At 35.0% G+C, this 21,404-nt stretch overlaps 1 protein-coding gene across 1 annotated transcript in view; it reads right to left on the bottom strand.

The window, feature by feature from the left end:
* Positions 1-21,404, bottom strand: part of EXOC6B (exocyst complex component 6B) — a 519,851-nt gene that overhangs the window by 435,081 nt on the left and 63,366 nt on the right. The window contains exons 2-5 of the mRNA XM_015587609.2: positions 15,190-15,355; positions 8,003-8,050; positions 6,216-6,306; positions 6,060-6,105 (exon numbers count right to left, since the gene is read on the bottom strand). Coding sequence (XP_015443095.1) covers positions 6,060-6,105; positions 6,216-6,306; positions 8,003-8,050; positions 15,190-15,355 — 351 coding nt within the window. The remainder of the gene's footprint in view (positions 1-6,059; positions 6,106-6,215; positions 6,307-8,002; positions 8,051-15,189; positions 15,356-21,404) is intronic.

Genomic DNA, 21,404 nt, shown 5'->3' with positions numbered 1-21,404 from the left:
TAAATGTAGCACATGATTTAAACTGGATTCTTTTGCTATAAAGAACATGACTGAGACAATTGGCAAAATTTGAATTGGGTATAAGAATTAGATGCTACTAATCTATCAATGTTAATTTCTATTCTCTATTGCATCGTGGCTGCATAGAAGAATGTCTTTATTTATAGAAAATCACACTAAAGTCTTTGGGAATGATGGGGCACCATGTTAGCAACTTTCCACTGGTTCAGGAAAAAGGCAAAAGTTACTAATACTGGACTTGAGAATGTTTAAAAATAAAATTTTTTTAAGCCACAAATAAATTTGACTATCAAAATTTACAACTACTATACAACAAAAAATACTAACTGTACAAAGTTAATAGATAAGCCATGCATTGAAGAAAATATTTGTAGGATACAAAAAGAAAAAGCATCTAAAGTATATAATGTATTTTTATAATGAAAGAAAGGAAACAAGAGACAACCTAAGAGAAAAATGGGCAAAATATATGAAAAAAAAATCCAAATGTCCAAAAACCAGTCTCACCAGTAATCAGAGAAATGAAAAATTGGAATCAGGGTAATGCTGGCCTCGTGAAATGAGCATTATCCTGATTCCAAAACAAGACAGAGACATTACAGGAAATTATAGGCCAATATCCCTGATGAACATAGACGCAAAAATCCTCAACAAAATATTAGCAAACTGAATTCAGCAATACACTAAAAAGATCACACACCATGATCTAGTGAGATTTATTCCTGGGGTGCGACATTGGTTCAATATCCACAAATCAATTAACATGATACACCACATAAACAAAATTAAAATTAAAATCATATGATCATATCAATAAATACAAAAAAGCATTTGACAAAAACCAGCATCCACTTATGATAAAAATTCTCAGCAAAGTGGAAACAGAAAGAACATACCTCAACATAGTAAAGGCTATTTATTACAAACTAACAACTAACATCACACTCAATAGTGAAAAGCTAAAAGCATTTTCCTTAAGATCAGAAAAAAGACAAGGATGTCCACTTTCACTACTTCCATTCAACATAGTTTTGGAAGTCCTAGCCACAGCAGACAAGAAAAAGAAAGAAAAGGTATCCAAATTGGAAAGGAAAAAGTAAAATTGTCATTATTTGCAGACAACAGGATACAATATAGAGAATTCTAAAGACTCCACCAAAAAACTATTAGAATTGATAAATGAATTCAGTAAAGTAACAGGATTCAAAACTAATATCCAGAAATCAGCTGCATTTTTATACACCAATAACGAACTATCAGCAAGAAAAATTAAGAAAACAATCTCATTTATAACTGCATCAAAAACAATAAAGTACCTGGGAATAAAGATAATCAAGGAGGTAAAAAACCTGTACTCAGAAAATTATAAGATATTGAAAAAGAAACTGAAAAAGATACAAATAAATGGAAGCTAATACCATGTTCATGGATAGGAAGAATTAACATCATTAAAATGTCCATACTACCCAAAGCAATCTATAGATTCAAGGCAATCTTTATCAAAATAACAATGGCATTTTTCACAAAACTAGAACAAATAATCCTAAAGTTTATATGGAACTACAAACAAACTCAAATAGCCAAAGCAATCTGAGAAAGAATAAAGTTGAAAGTATCATGCTACTGATATCAAACTATACTACAAAGCTAAAGAATTCAAAACATCATGGTATTGCCATAAAAACAGACATATAGTTCACTAGAACTGAACAGAGAGCCCAGAAATAAACAAATGCCTATATGGTTATTTAATCTATGACAAAGAAGGCAAGAATATACAATGGGGTAAAGACAGTCTCTTCAATAAATGGTGTTGAGTAAACTAGACAGATACATGCAAAAAATCAACTAGGCTACTTTCTTATACCATAAACAAGAATAAACTCAAAATGGATTAAAGATCTGAACGTAAGACCTAAAAACATAAAACTCCTAGAAGAACACAGGCAGCAAACTAACATTGCTTTTAGTAACATTTTTTTTTTGGATGTCTCCTCAACAAGTGAAACTAAAGAAAAAATTTTGCACAGCAAAGGAAATCATCGACAAAACAAAAAGACAGCCTATTGAATGGGAGAAGATATTCACCAATGATACATCCAATAATGGATTTATGTCCAAAACATATAAAGAATTCATACAACTTACCACCAAAAAAGACAAACAATCCAGTTAAAAAATGGGCAGAGGACCTGAATAGACATTTCTCCAAAGATAGATGGCCAATAGACATAGGAAAAGAGGCTTAATGTCGCTAATCATCAGAGAAATGAAAATTAAAACCAAAATGAGATATAACCTCATATCTGTCAGAATGGCTATCATCAATAAATCAACAAACGACGTTGGCGAGAATGTAAAGAAAAAAGAATCCTCGTGCACTGTTCGTGGGATTGCAAATCAGTGAAGACACTACGAAAAACAGTATGAAGGTTCCTGAAAAAGTTAAAAATGGAACTATCATATAATCCAGCAAGCCCCTTTTGGGTATTTATCCAATGAAATCTAAAACACTAATTTGAAAATATATATGCATCCCTATGTTCACTGCAGCATTATTTACAGTAGCCAAGAAATGAAGCAACCTAAGTGTCAATAGACAGATGATTAGATGGAGAAGTGGTACATATATACAAAGGAATATTACTTGGTCATAAAAAAAAAAAAAAAGGAATAGAATCTTACCATTTGCGACATGAATGGATCTAGAGGGTATTATGCTAAGTGAAATAAGTCAGAGAAAGACAAATACCATATAATTTCACTTATAAATGGAATCAAAAAAAAAACAAAAACAAAAAACAAAATAACCCAACAAAACTGAAACAAACTCATAGTTACAAAGAACAAACTGATGGTTGACAATGAGAGGGAGTTAGGGGTCTGGGTGAAAAAGGTGAAAGGATTAAGAAGCACAAATTGGCAGTGACAAACTAGTCATGGGGATATAAAGTACAGCACAGAGAATACAGTCAATAATACCATAATAACTATGTATGGTATCAGGTGATACTAGACTTATCGGGGAGATCACTTAGTAACTTATATAATGTCTCAACACAATGCTGTACAACTGAAACTAATATAATATTAAATGTCAACTGTAATTGAAAAATAAAGTTTAAAAAAAAGGAAAAAATAGGAACAATCATCTATGATGTCGCAATCATCAGACTTGCAAAAACCAAAAATGTTTGATAAAAGATACAAACGATGATACCAAGAGGTGGAATAATAGGACCTCCCTTAAAATGCTGATGGAGTCTAAATTGGTAAATCACTTTGGGTAGCAATATGTAGTTAAGATCAAAGATATGTATATCCTTTCTTTGATCTAACTGATCTTCTAGTTATAATCCCTAGACCGGCATTACCTGAAAGCACAGTAGAAATGCAGAATCTCAGGAATGACCTTAGACCTACTGAGTCAGGATCTACTTTAACAAATCCCCATGTGATTTGTAAACACAGCAACATTTGAAGAGCACTATTCTCAAGAATCCTTGAATATGTGCCCAAAGAGAAATATTTATTGCACTATTTCTGCATAGTGAACAATTAGAAACATACCAAATGTCCCTCACGGTTATTAGTTAGGACAGTCATCCTGTAGTAACGATAATCCCAAAAATCAGTAACTTGAAACAAAGATTTATAACTTAACTCATGTTATACATCTGTAACAGGTTGGCAGGAAAGCTGTTCATTACAAATACTCAGGAATTCAACCACTATCTTAAAAGTTACCATTTGTCATGACAAAGGGAAAACAGAACTCTGGAGGTACTTGTAATGGAAATTAACTACTAAGCCCAAAAGTAACATTCATCACTTCTGCTTACATCTTATCAACCAGAAATAATCACGTAGACCAAGGAAGCCCAAGGAAATATAATTCTACTACATGCCAAAAGAAGATTCAACTAAAAATAGTGGTGAACACCACTTATGACAACTACTAGAAGTGTGAGAGGAAATGTGAATTATTCATATAATGGACTACTAAAGAGTAATTAAATCAAGTGAACTAGATCTATTTATATATAAAGAAAATAAGTCCTCTACTATAGCCGTCCCCAACCTTTTTGGACCAGTGCTCCTATGAGAATCTAATGCCTGATGATCCGAGGTGGAGCTGAGGCGGTGATGCTAGCACTAGGGAGCAGCTGCAAATACAAATGAAGCTTCACTCACTCGCCCGTTGCTCAACTCCTGCTGTGTGGCTCAGTTCCTAACAGGCCATGGACCGCTACCTGGTCCATAGCCCGGGGGCTGCGGATCCCCGCTCTACCAGTATGTAAGCCCTGTAAGAGCAGATATCGTTATCTTCTTTGTTCAGAGCTGTATCGCCGGCACCAAGAGCAATGTCTAGCATACGTTAGGTACTCAATTCATTTATGTTAAATAAATGAATAAGTGAATTTCAAAAAAATGAGAACAGAGAACCATTTATGTAAATGTTTTTAAAAATACAAAATAATACAACATGATTTACAGATATTAAAAACATGGACTAGGACACTCATCAAAATTTGACACTGATTTTCTCAGGGGAGTAGGAAAAAGAATAGGACTGAGGAAGGAGACTTAAATTTTATCAGTAGTTTTAAAAAAAGTGTTATCTTTACTCTATCCACAGGCATTTATATATATGTTATACATATTTACATATATATAAATCAAAACAGGAAAATTGTCAATATCTGTTAATTCAGAGAAGTTGGCACACAAGTTTTTTTTTTTTTTTAATCTCTGTAACTTTAGAACTTTACAATAAGGTTGTCAGGAAAATTATACTACTTTCTTATCTCATTGAATAGAATGTCTCATATTGTTCTATTCTACCTATGTCCTACATCTCATATTGTTCTGTTCTACCTATGTCCTTTTATGTGAACATGTCCTCCTGGGGAGAAAAGAATCTTGGGAAATAATTTTAAGAAATTCAAAAAATTTTGATGCCTCATGCTTTAGCTTTAAAAATCTTGATAATATATAATTTTTATTCATAATATGTCTATTCTTATTTCACTATCAAATACATTTTAATTCCATACTTTTCCCTCAAAACCTAGGTAAAATTAACATTCCAGGAAGATGTATCCCATTTATCCTGTAGCTTCACACGCCCCATTATACTACAAGGTATCTCAGGGAAGAGAGGGTGGGGATGCTTACTCAGTTTGAAAAGAAGAGCCAAAAAGTAATTATAGAGTTTCCTCTGAAATAAACAGAAAAAAAGAACACACAGGAAAAAAAATGCTCTCTGAATCTAACCTTTACTTTGCCCCCTTTGATGGTTAATTTTTATTTGTCATATTGGCTAGGACACAGTAACCAGATATTTAGTCAAATATTATTCCTATTTCTGTGAAGGTATTTTTTAAATGAGATTATTAACACTTAAATCAATAGACTCTGAGTAAAGAAGATTACTCTCCATAATGTAGATGGGCTTCATTCAATCAGTTGAAGACCTTAACAGGAAAAAGCCTGGGCTTTCCCAAGGAAGATGGAATTCCACCAGCAGAGTGCCTTCGGACTAAGACTACAATGTTTACTCTTCCCTGACACTCTAACCTACCAGCCTACTCTGCAAATATCGGACTTTCCAGCCTCCATAATCATGTGAACAAATCCCTTAAAGTCAATCAATCAATCAATCAATCTCTCTCACTGTACACACACACACACAGAGGTTTTGTTCCAATGGAGAACATTGACTAAAAGAGTTATCACTTTTCTCCTGAAAGAGTGGGTCTTCATCAAACTCAAACTATAAGTAGAGTGTTTTATTAAACATAATACATGAAAAAATACATCACATACCACTATATGTAAATAAGTCTCAGGATAAATCAATAGATATAAAAAAGGCTAGAGAAGATGTTAAATGAACTTTAAAAAACTGAATTATGTCAATAGCTGTAAATAAAAAGCTTTCAGTCACACTTTTTCAAAGGTTATGAGAAATATATACCTTAAAAACATTCTAAACAGAAATTTTAAATAAAGTCTATTCAATAAAAAAAACTTACCTTTTAGTTTTCATTTGATCCCTCAGTTTGCTATACATCTCCAAGACTTGAAAGAGAAAGGAAAAAAGAGCACACAAGCATTATTTAGAGAAAGTGAAAGACTAATTAAAGCTAAAGGAATTGCATCAAGGGCCCTACTCATTTCCAGTTCCTCACCTGGAAGACACAGCATTAATTTATCAACAGTGGCAGAAATATTTCTCTGTTGTAGTCGACACTGCTTCAGCTCTTCCATTGCTATTACCAGCTTGGCAAGAGGGAAAAAAAAAATGAATTATGCCAACAGCTGTAAATAAAAAGTTTTCAGTCACATTTTTCCACCCTGTGTTCAATTAATCAGAAAATCCCAGACAGTTTCATAGTAAGACCTGCCAAGTGAACTAAGGAACTGCCTTTCTCAACCAGTAAAACATTCCTGCACGGTTTTCTACTTTCTCCCTAAGATACATACTACGTGAGGAAAGGCTAGGTAAAATGAAATCCTAAAATTCAGAGGCTATCTGGGAGAAAACAAAAAATTTGCAGATTTTCTCCAGACCCTACTCAGACTCTTCATGATTTATGATTTCATCACTCTTCTGAAAAGATCTTATATTTCTTCCATCAGCGTAAGAGTCCTAGAGGAAAATAGTCCTTCCTATACAGCTTCAAATGAGTCTTGTAAATAATCTTCAACTAAATCTCGATTTCAACAAATAAACCACACACTTAGAAAGTTGTAGCTTTTCCAAGAGTTCCAGTTTAGTGAAGAGTAACTCCCTTTTCTTCTCATAGCTGTTTTAAAGGCTTCCATCTGAAGTCATACCACAATATAACTAGAAGAAATTACACTTTCTGCATAATTTAAAATGTGTGAGACAAACTTTTAAAAAGCAGTAAGCTACCTACATAGCCTCCTATAGTATTCACCTCATACTCATGCCTAAAAATGTTATCAGCCTAGATACCATGCAAAAAAGAACAAGAGAATGGCCCTGATTAAGTCACTGGTAAAACAATCAAGAGCCAATCTTAAAGATTACTAAATTTAAACAATAAATAAGTATTAGGCAATATGGAAGGTACATGATACAGAGAACAGAAATGGACCACATACAAGTCAGAAAACCTGAGTTTTAGTACCAGCCTTGCCACTTACTATGTAAACTTCAGCAAATGTTTTAATTTCCTCATCAATAAAATAGTGTGGATACCTGTCTTGACTTTGTCATAGGTCTACCATGAGGATTAAGTGAGAAAATGCACATGATGACTTAAATGGTGAGTATATCAATTAATGGAATCAATGATTCACTTTTTAAACAAAAATTTATAGAGCACCCACTTTCTGCCAGTCACTGTTTAGACAGGTAGAGGGGATACAGTAATAAATAAAACAAAAATTCCTGAACTCATGGAGCTTAATTTCTAGTGGAAAGAGACAGACCAAAAAACAAACAAACAAATATATAAGTATATACAGTATAAGATATCATTGCATGACAGAGAAAAATAAAGCAGGAAAGGTGAAAAGAATACAGTGGGTTGAGAGTGAGATTGAAATTTCAAATAAGGTGGTGAGAAAAGGCCTCATTAAGCAGCTAACAAAACGGAAAGGTCTTAAGCAGGTAAATATAAGGAAAAGAGCATTTTGGGCAGAGAGAACAGCACTGGCCGCATTATGACTACTCAAGTGATATAACTGTATTAACCAATGTTATCCCAATAAACTTAATAATAATAATAAAAAAACACAGCTAAGGTTGGCTACATCCTTTCACATTAAGCTTTCAAGTGGCTATATTCATTTAACTCAGATAAATATTAGAAGAAGCGACAATAACGTCCAAGTTCCTCCAACATACTACTTATGGTGTTACAAGCCACTAAATCAAGAAGATAGTCATCAAAAGAGAATGACAAAAAACAGAAAAGATTTTTTTCAAAAAGTAAATTGGCCTTACTTCCTTCCCCTCATGTTGTAGTTTTCTATTAGTATCCGTCACTTGATTCTGTGGAGAGAAGACAATTTAAATTCATAAAAAAACAAACATTTAGACAACAGTTGGATAAGATAAAAATTTACAATGAAAAGACTAAGGATATTATTTAGATAGTTACAGTATTCCACCACATTTTGGTTTAGTGGCATCCTCTTGTGTTTAAATTACATCAACTTTTCTAATATATGTTACATGGCCATTTCAACAATAAAAAGAATAATTTATTAAGAGATATGTTCAGTTTGTAATTTTCCAAACTAAAACACTATAACAACTAAAGACCATACTTTAATTTTGAAAAGAAAAAAAATAAATAAATAAAAAATAACTCACAAAGAAATATCATCTCTATTATGTGTAGGAAAAAAAAAACAAATTTTATCATAGATACTCTTCACCAATATATTCCTGGAAAACTTGAGTATAAATTGAACTTTATAACTCAGGTCAAATTTTCCCCATTTATTATCCTAATTTTAGAAAATGTTTTATAATAGTTCTTGTAGGATCATTAATTCTTAACATACCCTAACTTTTCCATCTTTCTACTTTTCTAAATTAATCTTTCCATCAGATAGTCAAAACTATGTGAGCAAACTTTAAAATGATCTAAGTTCATAATTCAAAGAAACTGGCACCGCTTTTTCAGTAATCTACTTTTTAATACTCAATTGATATAAAAAATATTAAGTGCATGAAATAGTAATTTTCTTACCATCTCAGACATTACCAAAATGAGCAATTTTAATTTCTAAAGCTTCTTTTAACAGAGGCTTTCTACTCTTCTACCAATAACTGCCACTCCTTATGCTGTTAAGCATTTCCTTAACCCAGCATTTCCTATTATGTCCCTTAGAACAACAAGATATATTAGTTAATAGCTACTCTGCGCAAACGTGTGTGTGTGTGCGCGCACACACAGAAGATATGTTTGAGAAATATCACTGAACAGGATAGTTTATTCAAGATACCCGATACCTGGACTATCATATTTTCAGAGCAGATTACCACATGCATCCTCTTTCAATGACAAAATGAAATCTGACCTCCAGAAAGTCTTTATAAAGTCATAAAAAGAAGCAAAAAACCATCAAATTCCCTCATTATTTCATAGTACCACATGTTACACATTTGGTTTTTTTGGACTGTGAGCCCAACACAAATTAAGAGTGTGATATAGTCATCTAAAATGCTGATCTAAGACAATGGTAGTAGAAGCATTGTCTAAAACAGGGGTCAGCAAACTGTTTTTGAAAATGGACAGGTAGATAGTCTCTGTTTCAACTACTTGATTCTGTCATTCTAGTAATATGCAGCCATAAACATAATGTAAATGAATGGGCACTGCTGTGTTCCAAAAACTTTATTTACAAAAATAGGAAGCAAGCTGGATTTGGCCTGCAAGACATAGTTTCCTGATTCTTGGTCTAGAATAAGTGAGACAGTAAGGCTTTAAGATCACACTATGAGAATTACATTCAGATGCCATATTTCAGTTGCCATATTGACAACTGAGGCATAATTAGATGTGAATACATTTGGAGAGGCAGTCAAACCTATACCATGTGAAAAATAGATAAAGGAATTTTTAACCCAAAGGTGGAGGGGTGGGTAAATATTCCTTTGGAGACACTATACATCATACCTGAACAACGGCTGTCCTTCAAACATCTGAAGAACTATCAGAAGAAAGGTGGTACCTAAAAATAGTGCTTATTAAACAAATAAACGGATATTACTAGAAAATAGGATTAATATCAGTTCAATTAAAAAAAAAAAGCTATCAAGTAATGGAGTGTGTTGACTGGAGTAGTAGTGTCCCCCACTTCACAATAGTTATTCAAGAACTATTAGATTTTTTTTACCTAAACTGGAGATCTCACAAAATTCAACCTTCCATAAATACTACTAAATTCAGCCTCACTGTCTCTGGGAGAATATCTTGTTCTCCAAGGTATTCTCACCATCTTCAAAACTTTTTTTTTTTTTTTTTTTTTTAACCTCAAACTCATTGTAAGAAACACCTTTTACACTGCAACCCAGTGTACAAGTATAAGGAACACACATGCTCACACACAAAAATCGAAACAAAACTTTCAAGAAACAATGTTTACATTATACGTAATACACTTTATTATTTTTATTCTATTCTATTTCATTTCAATATTAGTTAAAAATTCTGACTGTGGCCTACTAAACTGATTTCATGCAAACCAAGGTTCTAAAACATACCCATAGGAGTCTAATAATGCTTCTGATAAGATAATTGCCATTTCAACACTACTTCAAAATAACAATGAGAAGAAACTATAATGTTCCTCTAGAATGCTACTTCTCTTGATTCAGAGATTATATCTATCTATATAGATAGATAGATATGCTGTAAATCAAAAGAAATACTGAGAACCCTAGAGAGTACAGTTTCTTTACATTGTTATGTTAAAACAGGACTGACAGTAGTTAGTGCTTAACCTTTTCTATTTTCTAAACTCTTTTCTGGAGTTTAAGAACCTAAATTTTACAGGTTCTTAACTCAGGCTAAATGAATCCTCCTCGAGCACAGCCTTCAAGATTCGAGCACGGCCTCCAAGATTCGCTGCTAGACTTTAATCCCCTCAATTCCCAGGGTGAATAGAGCCCAAAGCAGCCAAAACCCCTGAACTGGCAGCCCCTAGTTTTCGCTTTCCCTCAGGGGCATCCTGAGCAATTTCAAGAAATCTGCAACTTGAAACAATTTAAAGGAAGAAAGCGAAGGTGTGCACCACCAAGTGATATCAGCAATCGGTGAGCACTCTGGGCAATATTCAGTGCTACCTGTCAAGGAAGTACTCCAGCACAGGACTGCTCGATCGAAGACAGCATCCTGGTGCTCATCATGAACAGGGGGCACAGGAGGTGGAGGAAGAAGTCTGGAATACAGGTATCCAAGGAGCATAGAAAAGAACCCAAGGTGAAGATGGAAAGCTAGGATGGCTGAGTAAGGACCAACAGCACACACAGCTCCTGGCAGGAGGCCCCTATCTTTGTTTTCACACGTTTCAGATACTTTTGTCCATTTGAGGCTATTTGGCCCCCAAAAATTCAGCATAACTTTTAATTTTAAATAGGATCAATTGTTCATACTTTTAATCTGCTTTATACAGTAAGCAAACATTTCTAATACTTTCCCCTGTCAGATATCGTTCTATAATATATTGTAGCTTATTCTTCTTTTAAATGAATGTACTGTGATTTCTTTTACTAATCCTCTATTAAATGCCTTTTAGGGACATTTTAAAGTTTTACCTGTTTAAAAAAATCACATAAACATCCTTGTGCATGCCCCTATATAGCCTCAGAATAAATCTTAAAACTATGTGGAGTTTTAAATATTGATAAAAAAGGTTGTAACAATCCATATCCCAACCAGTCACTCCCTTGTTGATCGGTATCATCTCTAATCTCAAATATTTTTTCATCTTTGTCATTTTACTAGGTGGCACACTACTGTTCAAGTTTCCACTCCTTTAGTTTTTCTAAATTGTAGACTTTCCTTATCTTTCTTGTGTACATTGTATATTAATGTGTTTCTCAGTTATCTATTAGTGTTCATATTTTCCTATTAAGACTTTTTAAATGTTAAGGATCTCAATAATTCGTCATCCATATTTGTAAATATTTTTTATTTATTTACCCTTTATTTTATCTTTTATTTTAATGTTCTCATATCCATCAATTTTTTTCTTTCTGGTTTAGGAATTGTGTTTAGAAATGTATTTCTCACTCTCAAAATTACATAAATATTCATCTATATTTTCTACTTGTTACTTTAGGGTTTTATTTTTTACATTAACTCTTTAGTTCATCTGAAATTAATTTTGGTATATTGAATGAGAAAAAATCTAATTGAATTTCAATTACATTAGTTAAGCATTAAACAATATTAACAACAAATCAGAAGGGTTGTTATTTTTAGAGGGGAGAGTAGAGGAGGCAACTCAGAAGAGTACAAAAAGAGAGCTTTAATTGTGTTAGTAATGTTATATTTCTTGTGGGGAGGGGGGAGCTGTCCATAGCATTGCTATTCTTATTAGCCTGGAGTACTTAGAAAGAGAAATACTCAAACAAAAAAAGCCAAAATCTGCTATTTATCATCTTTTCAAGGGTGCTGGTTGCTCTTAAGTCCACTGTGTGGCTGGCCCTTAAATCATGGTCCTCTTCAGGAATCATATTTGCTCTGCTTATTTATATGGTCCAATCCCATCTATCATGCCATCTGACATGAGAACAATGTCTAGCTAATAATCCCAAAGCCCCAGCACAGCATCATACTGGGCCAAGCATTGACTTAATGGTCTTTGGGTCATGAGGTTGGAGTGCTGGTGGTGGTATCGGTGAGGCACAGACGGCTCCTTTGACTTGACAGTTTCCTTATTAGTGTTGACCTACTCCTGTTTGTCTAGGGACGTGATGGAGCAAATGCAGAAAAGACTAACTGCTTACAGATGAGGAAATCTAACTTAGAGAGGTCACAGAGACAGATGCGTGTCTATTTAGGCTCACTGAGTACTTGCATTCTGTTCTGCTGCCTCTGGGCTTTTGTCCTGTATTTTTCTGCAGTGGGTATGCCAGGCCTGACACATGGCTGCCTCGGGGTTTTGAAAGATGTGATTTTCCATATTTATTACTTAAGAAGTCATACACATTTCTCATTGAGGCCTTTGACCGTCACACCACAAAGAGGCCACTGACTATGCCAAAAGGGTCCCCATGCTCCTGCCATTCTAAAAACCTTTTTGTTTGTTTGTTTTCCCTCAACCCCCAACTCCTTCCCATCTGACAGTCACCAGTCTGTTCTCTGTACCTATAAGTTTGTTTTAATTTTATTTATTTTTTTCTTTAGATTCCACGTATAAGTGAAATCATATGGTATTTGTCTTTCTCTGTCTGACGTATTTCATTTAGCATAATACCCTCTAAGACTCAGTAGTCCCCAATCTTTTTGCCACCAGAAACCGGTGCTCCTATGAGAATCTAATGCCTGATGACCTGAGGTGGAGCTGAGGCAGTGATGCTGATGCTGGGCAGCAGCTGCAAATACAGACAAAGCTTCGCTTGCTCACTTTCTGCTGTGCAGCCTCGTTTCTAACAGGCCATGGGCCGAAACCAATCTGTGGCTGGGGGTTGGGGACCCCTGCTTTAGGTCCATCCATGTAGTTGCAAATAGTAAGATTTCTTTTTTTTTTTTAATAGCTGAGTAATATTCCTTTGTATATATGTACCACAACTTCTTTATCCAATCATCTATTGATAGGCACACTTAGGTTGCTTCCATAGAGCAACATTATATTTAAGATAGTTGGAGAGTTATTGTACAGGTCCATAAACTCTTATATGAAACTTTGCGATCCCCTGTGTTTTGGACTTCAGAATTTTGGAGATTTTATAAAGATAATACGGTATATACTGCATATTATATAACCAGTGGGCACTAGGACAGTATCCCATAATCAAACGCATTAACATTTCTACAGCAGAGTACAAAAGTTTACATTAAATAAAATAAATTAAAAGTTTGATAGCTGCATGTCTGTTCAGGTCAGATTTTGCAATCAATTAGCTTTTAAATCACTGTAGCTTTAAAATATAATTTAACATCTAAAAGCCCACTTCTCCCTCAATAAAATTGTTTCTTTGCTTTTCTAACCAATGTATTCTTTTATATGAATTTGACACTCAATGTCAAGTTCTCCCCAGGCCCTGAGAAAATCTTTTAAGGGTTTTAATTCAAATTCTAGTAAGACCAAAACAAAACAAAGAGAAAGAAAAAGGGGTCCCTAATACTTGAGGGGAGAATATTAGGAAGCTAGTCAGACATGAGTAACAGGGGAACACAGGAATAGGGAGCCGGCCTAAAGAATGCTCAAAGAACATCCTCTTGGTAGTTAGAGACTCCCTCCTGCATCCCCAGAGACGAAGGAAAGGAAGGTCATAGTGTTAGCTGGCCTAATCTGGCCACAAATGCATGCACAGAAAGTACTCCTCATAACTTCAGCCTCACTCTACAATCATTATAACATCATGACTATGCCTGGAAGTTCATGAATCAAATTATAATAGACTGAATTCTGGGTAAGCACATGCACACTAGGCAAAGTTATGTAGCGGCCAGGTGTCAATCAAAATGACCCCACTTGCCAATCACCTAGGAATGCCTTTGGAACCACCCATCATGGCCCAAATATAAGGCAGACAATCCTGCTTTTGGGTCTCTTTTTTTTTGCCCTTCTGGGTTCTCTCTCTTTTTGGTGGCCTTTTGTGGCCTTTTTGCCCTTTCGCAGACATTCTGGACTCTTTCTGTTGGTTACAGTGCTGGAACCATGTGCCTCCTTGGGGCATACTTTGTCTTTCTAAAATATTTTAAATAAAACTATTAAATCTCAAAAAAAGAAAAAGAAAAAGAAAAGAAAGAAAGAAACAGAAAAGAAGGGAGGGAGGGAGGGAGAAAGAAGTATAAGGACTGGAAAGAAGGAAATAAAGCTATTATACTTGCAGATCACACGAGCGTTTATAGGAAAAACTGAAAAAAAAAATCTACTTACAAATTATTAGAAATAACAGACGAGTTTAGTGAAGTGGTTAGATTTAAGATCAATAAGCAAAGTCAGTTATCCAAGATAAGTGAATTTGCTATGCCAGGGGGACCAGACTAATATGGCTAGTCTCCTTCCTGAACTTGAATCTGTCATATGAAGAAAGAACATTCATGCTTTGGTAGAAGACACTCCTCAATTATCACTGATTTTTTTTTTCCTTTAGTCTTAGGCTGCCATCCTACAAAGACTTCTACACCATGCCCTGCAATGCTGTCATTGTACAGTGATGGCAAGGAAGTAGATGAATGACATGAAGAGTCAATTGAGTTTCTCTTTGAAAGAAACTATTACTGATTCTGATACTGGTTCTTATCCACATGTAGTTATCCCAAATAAATTTAATTTGAGTATTCTTTTTAGCTAAAAGCCATAATCCCAATTATCTATTTGTTTTTTACTATACAAAAGTCTTTACAACAAATATGTAACCTGCAATGTATTTCCCACTCCCTTAATGCTAATCAAAACCCCAGCATAGGACAGAAAAACAAGTATCACAAAGAGTCTCCTTACTTTGAGTTTCTGGGCTTCTCCTCTCACTTTCAGCAGTTCAGTTATAGAGTCCACAAAGCCCTGGTAGTGAAAGTTGCACATTTTCTCAATTTCTCGGTCATGATTGCGGATGCGAGTTTCAAGCTTCTCCATGAAGCGTCCATGCTCCTCACCATCATAGACAGACCTTTAAAAAGTGGCATGAAGATTACACCAGACTTAATTCTAAGAAATAGAAAAAGAATTGCAAATCCAGAAGCAAATTTATTTGGAAATTAGATATTAAAGTACATAAACCACAGAGTAATCCAATTGTATTAATATTGCCCCAATGCTAGATGAGTATTTTTTGGAAAACTCAAAGTTTTGCTTCCTTATTCATTCAAAAATATTTAAGTGTTTGACAGTATTGATCATAGAATTCTCATGATAAAATGAAAGGACTGAATTACAAGTCCTTTACACCTTTCTTTCTCAATTAAATTAATCTAGAAAAACTCAATTTTGGACACACGACTCAATTTATTCTATGACTATACCCAAGAAGCTGACACTGCTAGAGAAAAATCACATAGCTATGCCGGTTAGACTCAGTTCAGCTATATAACTACAAATCTAAATTGGGTATAACAAATACCACTAGATAATACCATAACTAAATCCATCTCCCACAACCAACACTGCCAAAAATCACTTTGTAGTATCCAAAATAACTATGTGTGAAAACCTTACTTTCTCCTCTCTTCAAATGCCCACCCCCTCATTCTCAGCTGCTGATCACAGGAAAAAAAAAATATTTCTTCTTTCACTAAAATCAACCACCCTACTTCCATCTGTAACTTCTACCCTGTCCACCCTCCTATAACAATGGGAAAAGTATTTCAAGCTCTTACCTACAGTTAATCCTTGTTGTCTTAAGAACATTACTCCTACAATTACTCTTTTATACTTCCCCTGAAGCATATATTTCTCCCACTCTACTAAATCATCCTGAGTATATAACATGACTTAAAGAAATCTGTCCTTATCTACAGATTTCCCTCCAGGTACTGTCTTATTTTTCTGCTCCTCTTCCCAGCAAAATTCCTTTCCACATCCTCATCTCTCAATAGCTAGCATTTAGTCCACCTAACAGCAGCACTTTCTTCTTGAAACGCTCTTTTCTCTAGACTTCAATGATACCACACTAATGTGGTTTTTATCCTTTCACTGGCATGCCTTCTCAATCTCCTTTCTGGGCTCTTCCTCCTCTATTATTTTTCTCAATATTCCTAAAATCTCTTCTCTTTTCTAACTATGCTCTCTCACCTATCAATCCTAATCCCATGACTTTAAAATACCATCTATATAGTGATGACTTCCTTCCCTGAGAATTAGACTCAAATATCCAGCCACTATTTAAGAACTTCGATTAGATTTTTTAAAGCCGTCTCAAATTTAACACAGGAAAATATCATCTATCACCAAACTATCTCCACTCCCAGCCCTGTTCCTCCACCAAATCTCCCTGCCACTGACCTACCCCATCACAACTTAATGACACTATCTGTTGACCAAATCAAAAATCCAAATCCAGGAATCACACCTAATCCATCTCTTTCTATCATACATCCCATAAACCCTATCCCATCTATTAATTAGTCCTGACAACTATACTTCCAAAACATTTCTTAAAACTGACCACATCTCACCTAAAACTGTCCACTAAAACCCTACTCCATATTTGTATCACTGCCACACTGGACTAGTGCAGTAGCCTCCTGAAAGTCTCCATTCTCTACTCCCTATCTGCCCCATTCCACATCCCAATGCAGACACTCGCCACATAGCAGATAAAATTATCTTTTAAAGCAATAATTCAGATGTTATCTCCCTGCTTAAATCTCTCCGAAAGCCTTTCTTTACAAAAGGAATAAAAATCTTAAATCCACGACCTACATGATTCTACATAATCTAGCCTCTGACTGTCTCTCTTATTTCATTTCTCTCTTCTCTCTAGTTTCCACCCCTAGCTTCCCTCCACCTTCTATACTCCACCTACACTGGATTTTTTTTTTAGCCTATTCCTGTCTCAAGAATTTTCTTTTTGCTGTTTTTATATTAGTAAAGCTTGTCCCCTATATCTTCAAACAACTTTTGCTTTCTCATCACTCATAGTTTGTCTATCTCTCCCCCTACTCCATCCAAATTAGACTATAACTTCCAGAGCAAGAACTTTGTCTGCTATATTCACCACTGTACCTCTAGAATAGTGCTAGGCAGGTAGTAGGCAGTAAGTAAAATCTGTTGACTAAATGAATGACTAACATCTCTAAGATTTCTTTATTCTCTGAAATTTGTTCAATGCATAAACATATTTGCTCATTACTAACATTTTCTGGTTCTATCATCATTTATAGGTACTGAATCGCTACCTTGAGCCTGTGGATCAGAAAGCCTGTGGATCTCTTAGCAGGTCAGTTCTACTCTCCAAAACTTAGTAACCATAGACAATACACATACAATTTTGGCTTCCAGTAAAAATTCTGAACACTTTAGAAAAGCCAGGGCAATCTAGATTCAGTCTCCTTCCTTTGAAATAAAGGGAAGAGATCTTCCAATAAATTATAAACAATCCCTGCTTTGACAGTGAAGACACACTACAGAATAACCACTTGCCTGAAGGAGCTATTCAGAATACACAAGACAAATTACCATTGATATTTCAACTAACCTCAAATAATCATAACTTTCCTCTTTCAAAGGAAAGGTAAAGAACAGTTTCCAAGTAAAGACACCAATATTCCTTGCCATTTGAACAAGAGGAATAACCACTGAAAACTCATCAATCTAAATGACATTAGCAGATATTATCATATTAGATAACTCTTGGTTTCAAACTCAGTTTATATCTTGAACAAGTAATATTTCTAAGTAGTAAATCTATTTCCTTCTAGGTAAAACTTTTCATTTTTTTTCCCTCCAAAGAGCTACATTACTATCACAAAAGACAACCTCAAGAAAAAAAATCTGAAAGTTAAGAAATTTACAATATGTTAATAACGACTCGCAAGCGCCTCGGAAGCGCCTTGGAAGCCAAGCAGCTTCACTCGCACGTCATCGCGAGGCCTCTCGCAGCACTGCAGTACAGGGGAAAAGTGGGCCTTGGGGAATCCGGAAAGCAGCTCACAGCGGACTCCCTCTCCTGGTAGCCGCGCGCAGGCTGCAGAGGCAAGACTGCGGGCCGCTTCCTGCTCTATGCCACCGACAGCTACTTGGCATAGACACTGTTTCAAGGACTCCTGCTGCCAGGTGCAGCTGGGTGACATCAGTCTGCTAACACATCAGAGTGAAGCAGAATGTGTGGCTCATCTCAGATTTTGGTCATCACAGGTGGATGGATCCCATGCGTCTTTAGTAAACAAGTCACCTTTGCAGCTAGCACCAGTGCCGGCTCCACGCCACTGAACCTTCTTTAGTCTAGATTGCCTTTCCTCCATTTCTTGGTGTGTTAAAATGACTGAATATGAACCCTAAGAACTCCATGAACCTGGGCTAATGGGAGACTGCAAAAAAATGACAAAAGATCCACCAGAGGACATCTGGGGGTGGGAGGGATAAGGGGGAAGGGGCTAGGGAGAAGGGAAATGACTAATGAAGCCAATTAAAAGAAGTATTGAAATCTGCTTTCCATCCTCATTAACAATTAGCAGGGCACTGGCCAAAGTTTATACCCTGTGTTTTACATTAACAACATTCTATTTGGTCTTTGTATATTTAAGTGATGTAAGGAAATGTGTTTCAATCAAAACTGAACATGAGATAAAGGAAAGAGATGTGGCTTTTATGATATTTAATCGCAAGCACTTTTATTGTATCTCTGTAAAATACAATGTATGCACGCATGTTAAGTGTCTTCATCCTCATGTTGCTATCTCACGTGAATTAAAAAAAAAAAGGAAAAAATTAGGTTTATAGCAGCTACTGCATATAAATTTCCCCCTACTTCTAATTTTCAGAATGAACAAAAATATCTTTTATTTGTGATATTTTCAGAGACATTTGCTCTAGTATAGTATATTCAAACAATAAAAACTTTTTTAAAAATGACTCCCTAGCTCCCTGAACTTCCTATAAAAGAAAATATAAATCAAAGAAAAGGAACATGGATTTTAGCTGCCTGACTGTGTGGCCTTGGTTTCAGCAATATAATTAGCTCTGAGTCTTTGGCCAACTCAGTTAATCTCTCTGACCCTCAGCTTTCTAATTTAGAAAATAGGAAGCAATCAATTACACAGTCTCTAAAGTATCAGCCCAGCTCTAAATCTCTACAATTCACTTCCACTTTCAAGTTCAGTCAATAATAATGTAAAGATCATACATTTTCAGACTACTGTAAACAGGTAGTTCAAAACAAGTTAATGAATTTTCTATATCCTTGTCATTAGCCCCGGCCTGTTTCTCCTATCTTAAGGCCTTTATGAATCTAATAGTCTCTTTAATTATAATAATGTTGAATAACATGAAATAAAGGTTTACAGGAGATCCCCTGAGTATCTTGAGAAGTTATTTTAAAGTGAGAATAAAATGTAAAACTCATATATTTAAAACAGGAGTTTGGGACTACATTTAATAAACTTGTGTATGCATCAGGAAATCCATGATTTCCAGATTTTATGTAAATGTTAGGTGCATAGGCAGAAGCACATACATGTAATTTTAAAGAAAACTAATCCATAGTTTCCATCTGGTTATCAAAGAGGTTAAAAACTGCTGGTTTTGTTTCTAGGTGACTACCAATAGGAAAAGGCAATTATAGATCACTACCTAACAGTTCACTTGAATCAGCATTTCGAGTACATAATCAGCCTTAGTGCAAACCGATATATCTAACAGACATAAAATGCTAAAAACACAAATAAAGAATAAATTCTGGAAAAGTCACAGACCTACTTAAGTTTAACCTAACATTGCTAATCAACAATTTACTTGAACAAGGAGTAGCTTCTCCCCTGCCTCCCCAAAAATTACTTAAACTAGAGAAACACTGCCATCTAGTGATGACCCATTTCTAACATTCCTTGAAATTTAAATTTGATGTGGCCAAGAGGGACTGCTTAAAAATCTAAAAACTATATTCTATACTATTTGCTGGCTAAAGACTTATAGCTATTTATTAAAATATATTTTATATAAAGTAATATTTAAATTTCCATTTCTAATAGAAAGCAGGACCTTGAGAACAAAGTCATATGCTTTTGATGCGCTCAGGTGTGCCACAGTTAAACATGACTATGAAATAAACTGCACCACTGGTTTAATTATCTGTGATACTCCAAAGATTATCCTAGTACCTAGAAAAAGGTAAATAAGAAGAAATGCTTGGAAATTAACAACTTTAATAGCCTATATTTTGACTCAACGACATAAATGCTGCCTTGAAAGTCTAATTTCCAAAAAAAAAAATCAAATAAACTACAGGTTTTTGCAAAATGTAAAATGTTTTACCCCAGTGTCTATATTCTGATGCATATCTGATGAATATCTCACTTAGATTTCATGTGCACATTAAGAGAGATTTTAACTTCTAAAATGGCACTTCAGGAATTTCATTCAACAAATATTTATCATTCACTTGCTAGAGCCTACATCAGCTCAAATCTTTTTGTCAGAAAAGAAAAATAATATTATGAGCATACGTTATCTCATTTAAATCCTATGCATCTTATAAATTAGACATTATTCCTATTTCATAAATAAGTAACCTAAAGCCCAAGAAGATGAAGCAACCTGCCAAATTCACACAGCTAGAAAGTGTCCTCTGCAGAACATCAGTCTGTCATCTCCTTTTAGAGCAGAGAAAGCAAGGAAGTCAAATGGACCCTCTAAAACATTAAAGTTGAAAGAGGTCTTGAAAATGGAATACAAAGCTCTTACTGTACAATGGAGGAAACTGAGGCCAAGAAAAGTTACATGCCTTAATCAAAATGACATTGCTTATTACTGATACAGTGAGGCATGACTTCCAAAGAAAACACAATTAGGAAAAGCTAGTGCAATATGAAGCCCAACACAAAGTTAAGTGTGTGTGTGTGTGTGTGTGTGTAGGGGGGAGAGAGAGAGAGAGAGAGAGAGAGAGATGGAGAGGAGGGAAGGAGGAAGGGAGAGAGAGGGAAGGAGGAAGAGAGGGGGAAAGAAGAAGGGAGAGAGAGAGAGAGAGAGAGAGAGAGAGAGAGAGAGCTACACATCTCGAGGAG

The sequence above is a fragment of the Pteropus alecto genome, unplaced genomic scaffold (genome assembly GCF_000325575.1).
Source record: "Pteropus alecto unplaced genomic scaffold, ASM32557v1 scaffold131, whole genome shotgun sequence".
NCBI classification, from domain to species: domain Eukaryota; kingdom Metazoa; phylum Chordata; class Mammalia; order Chiroptera; family Pteropodidae; genus Pteropus; species Pteropus alecto.
The sequence above is the reverse complement of the archived record's forward strand: the minus strand, read 5'-3'. Positions and strand labels throughout refer to the sequence as shown.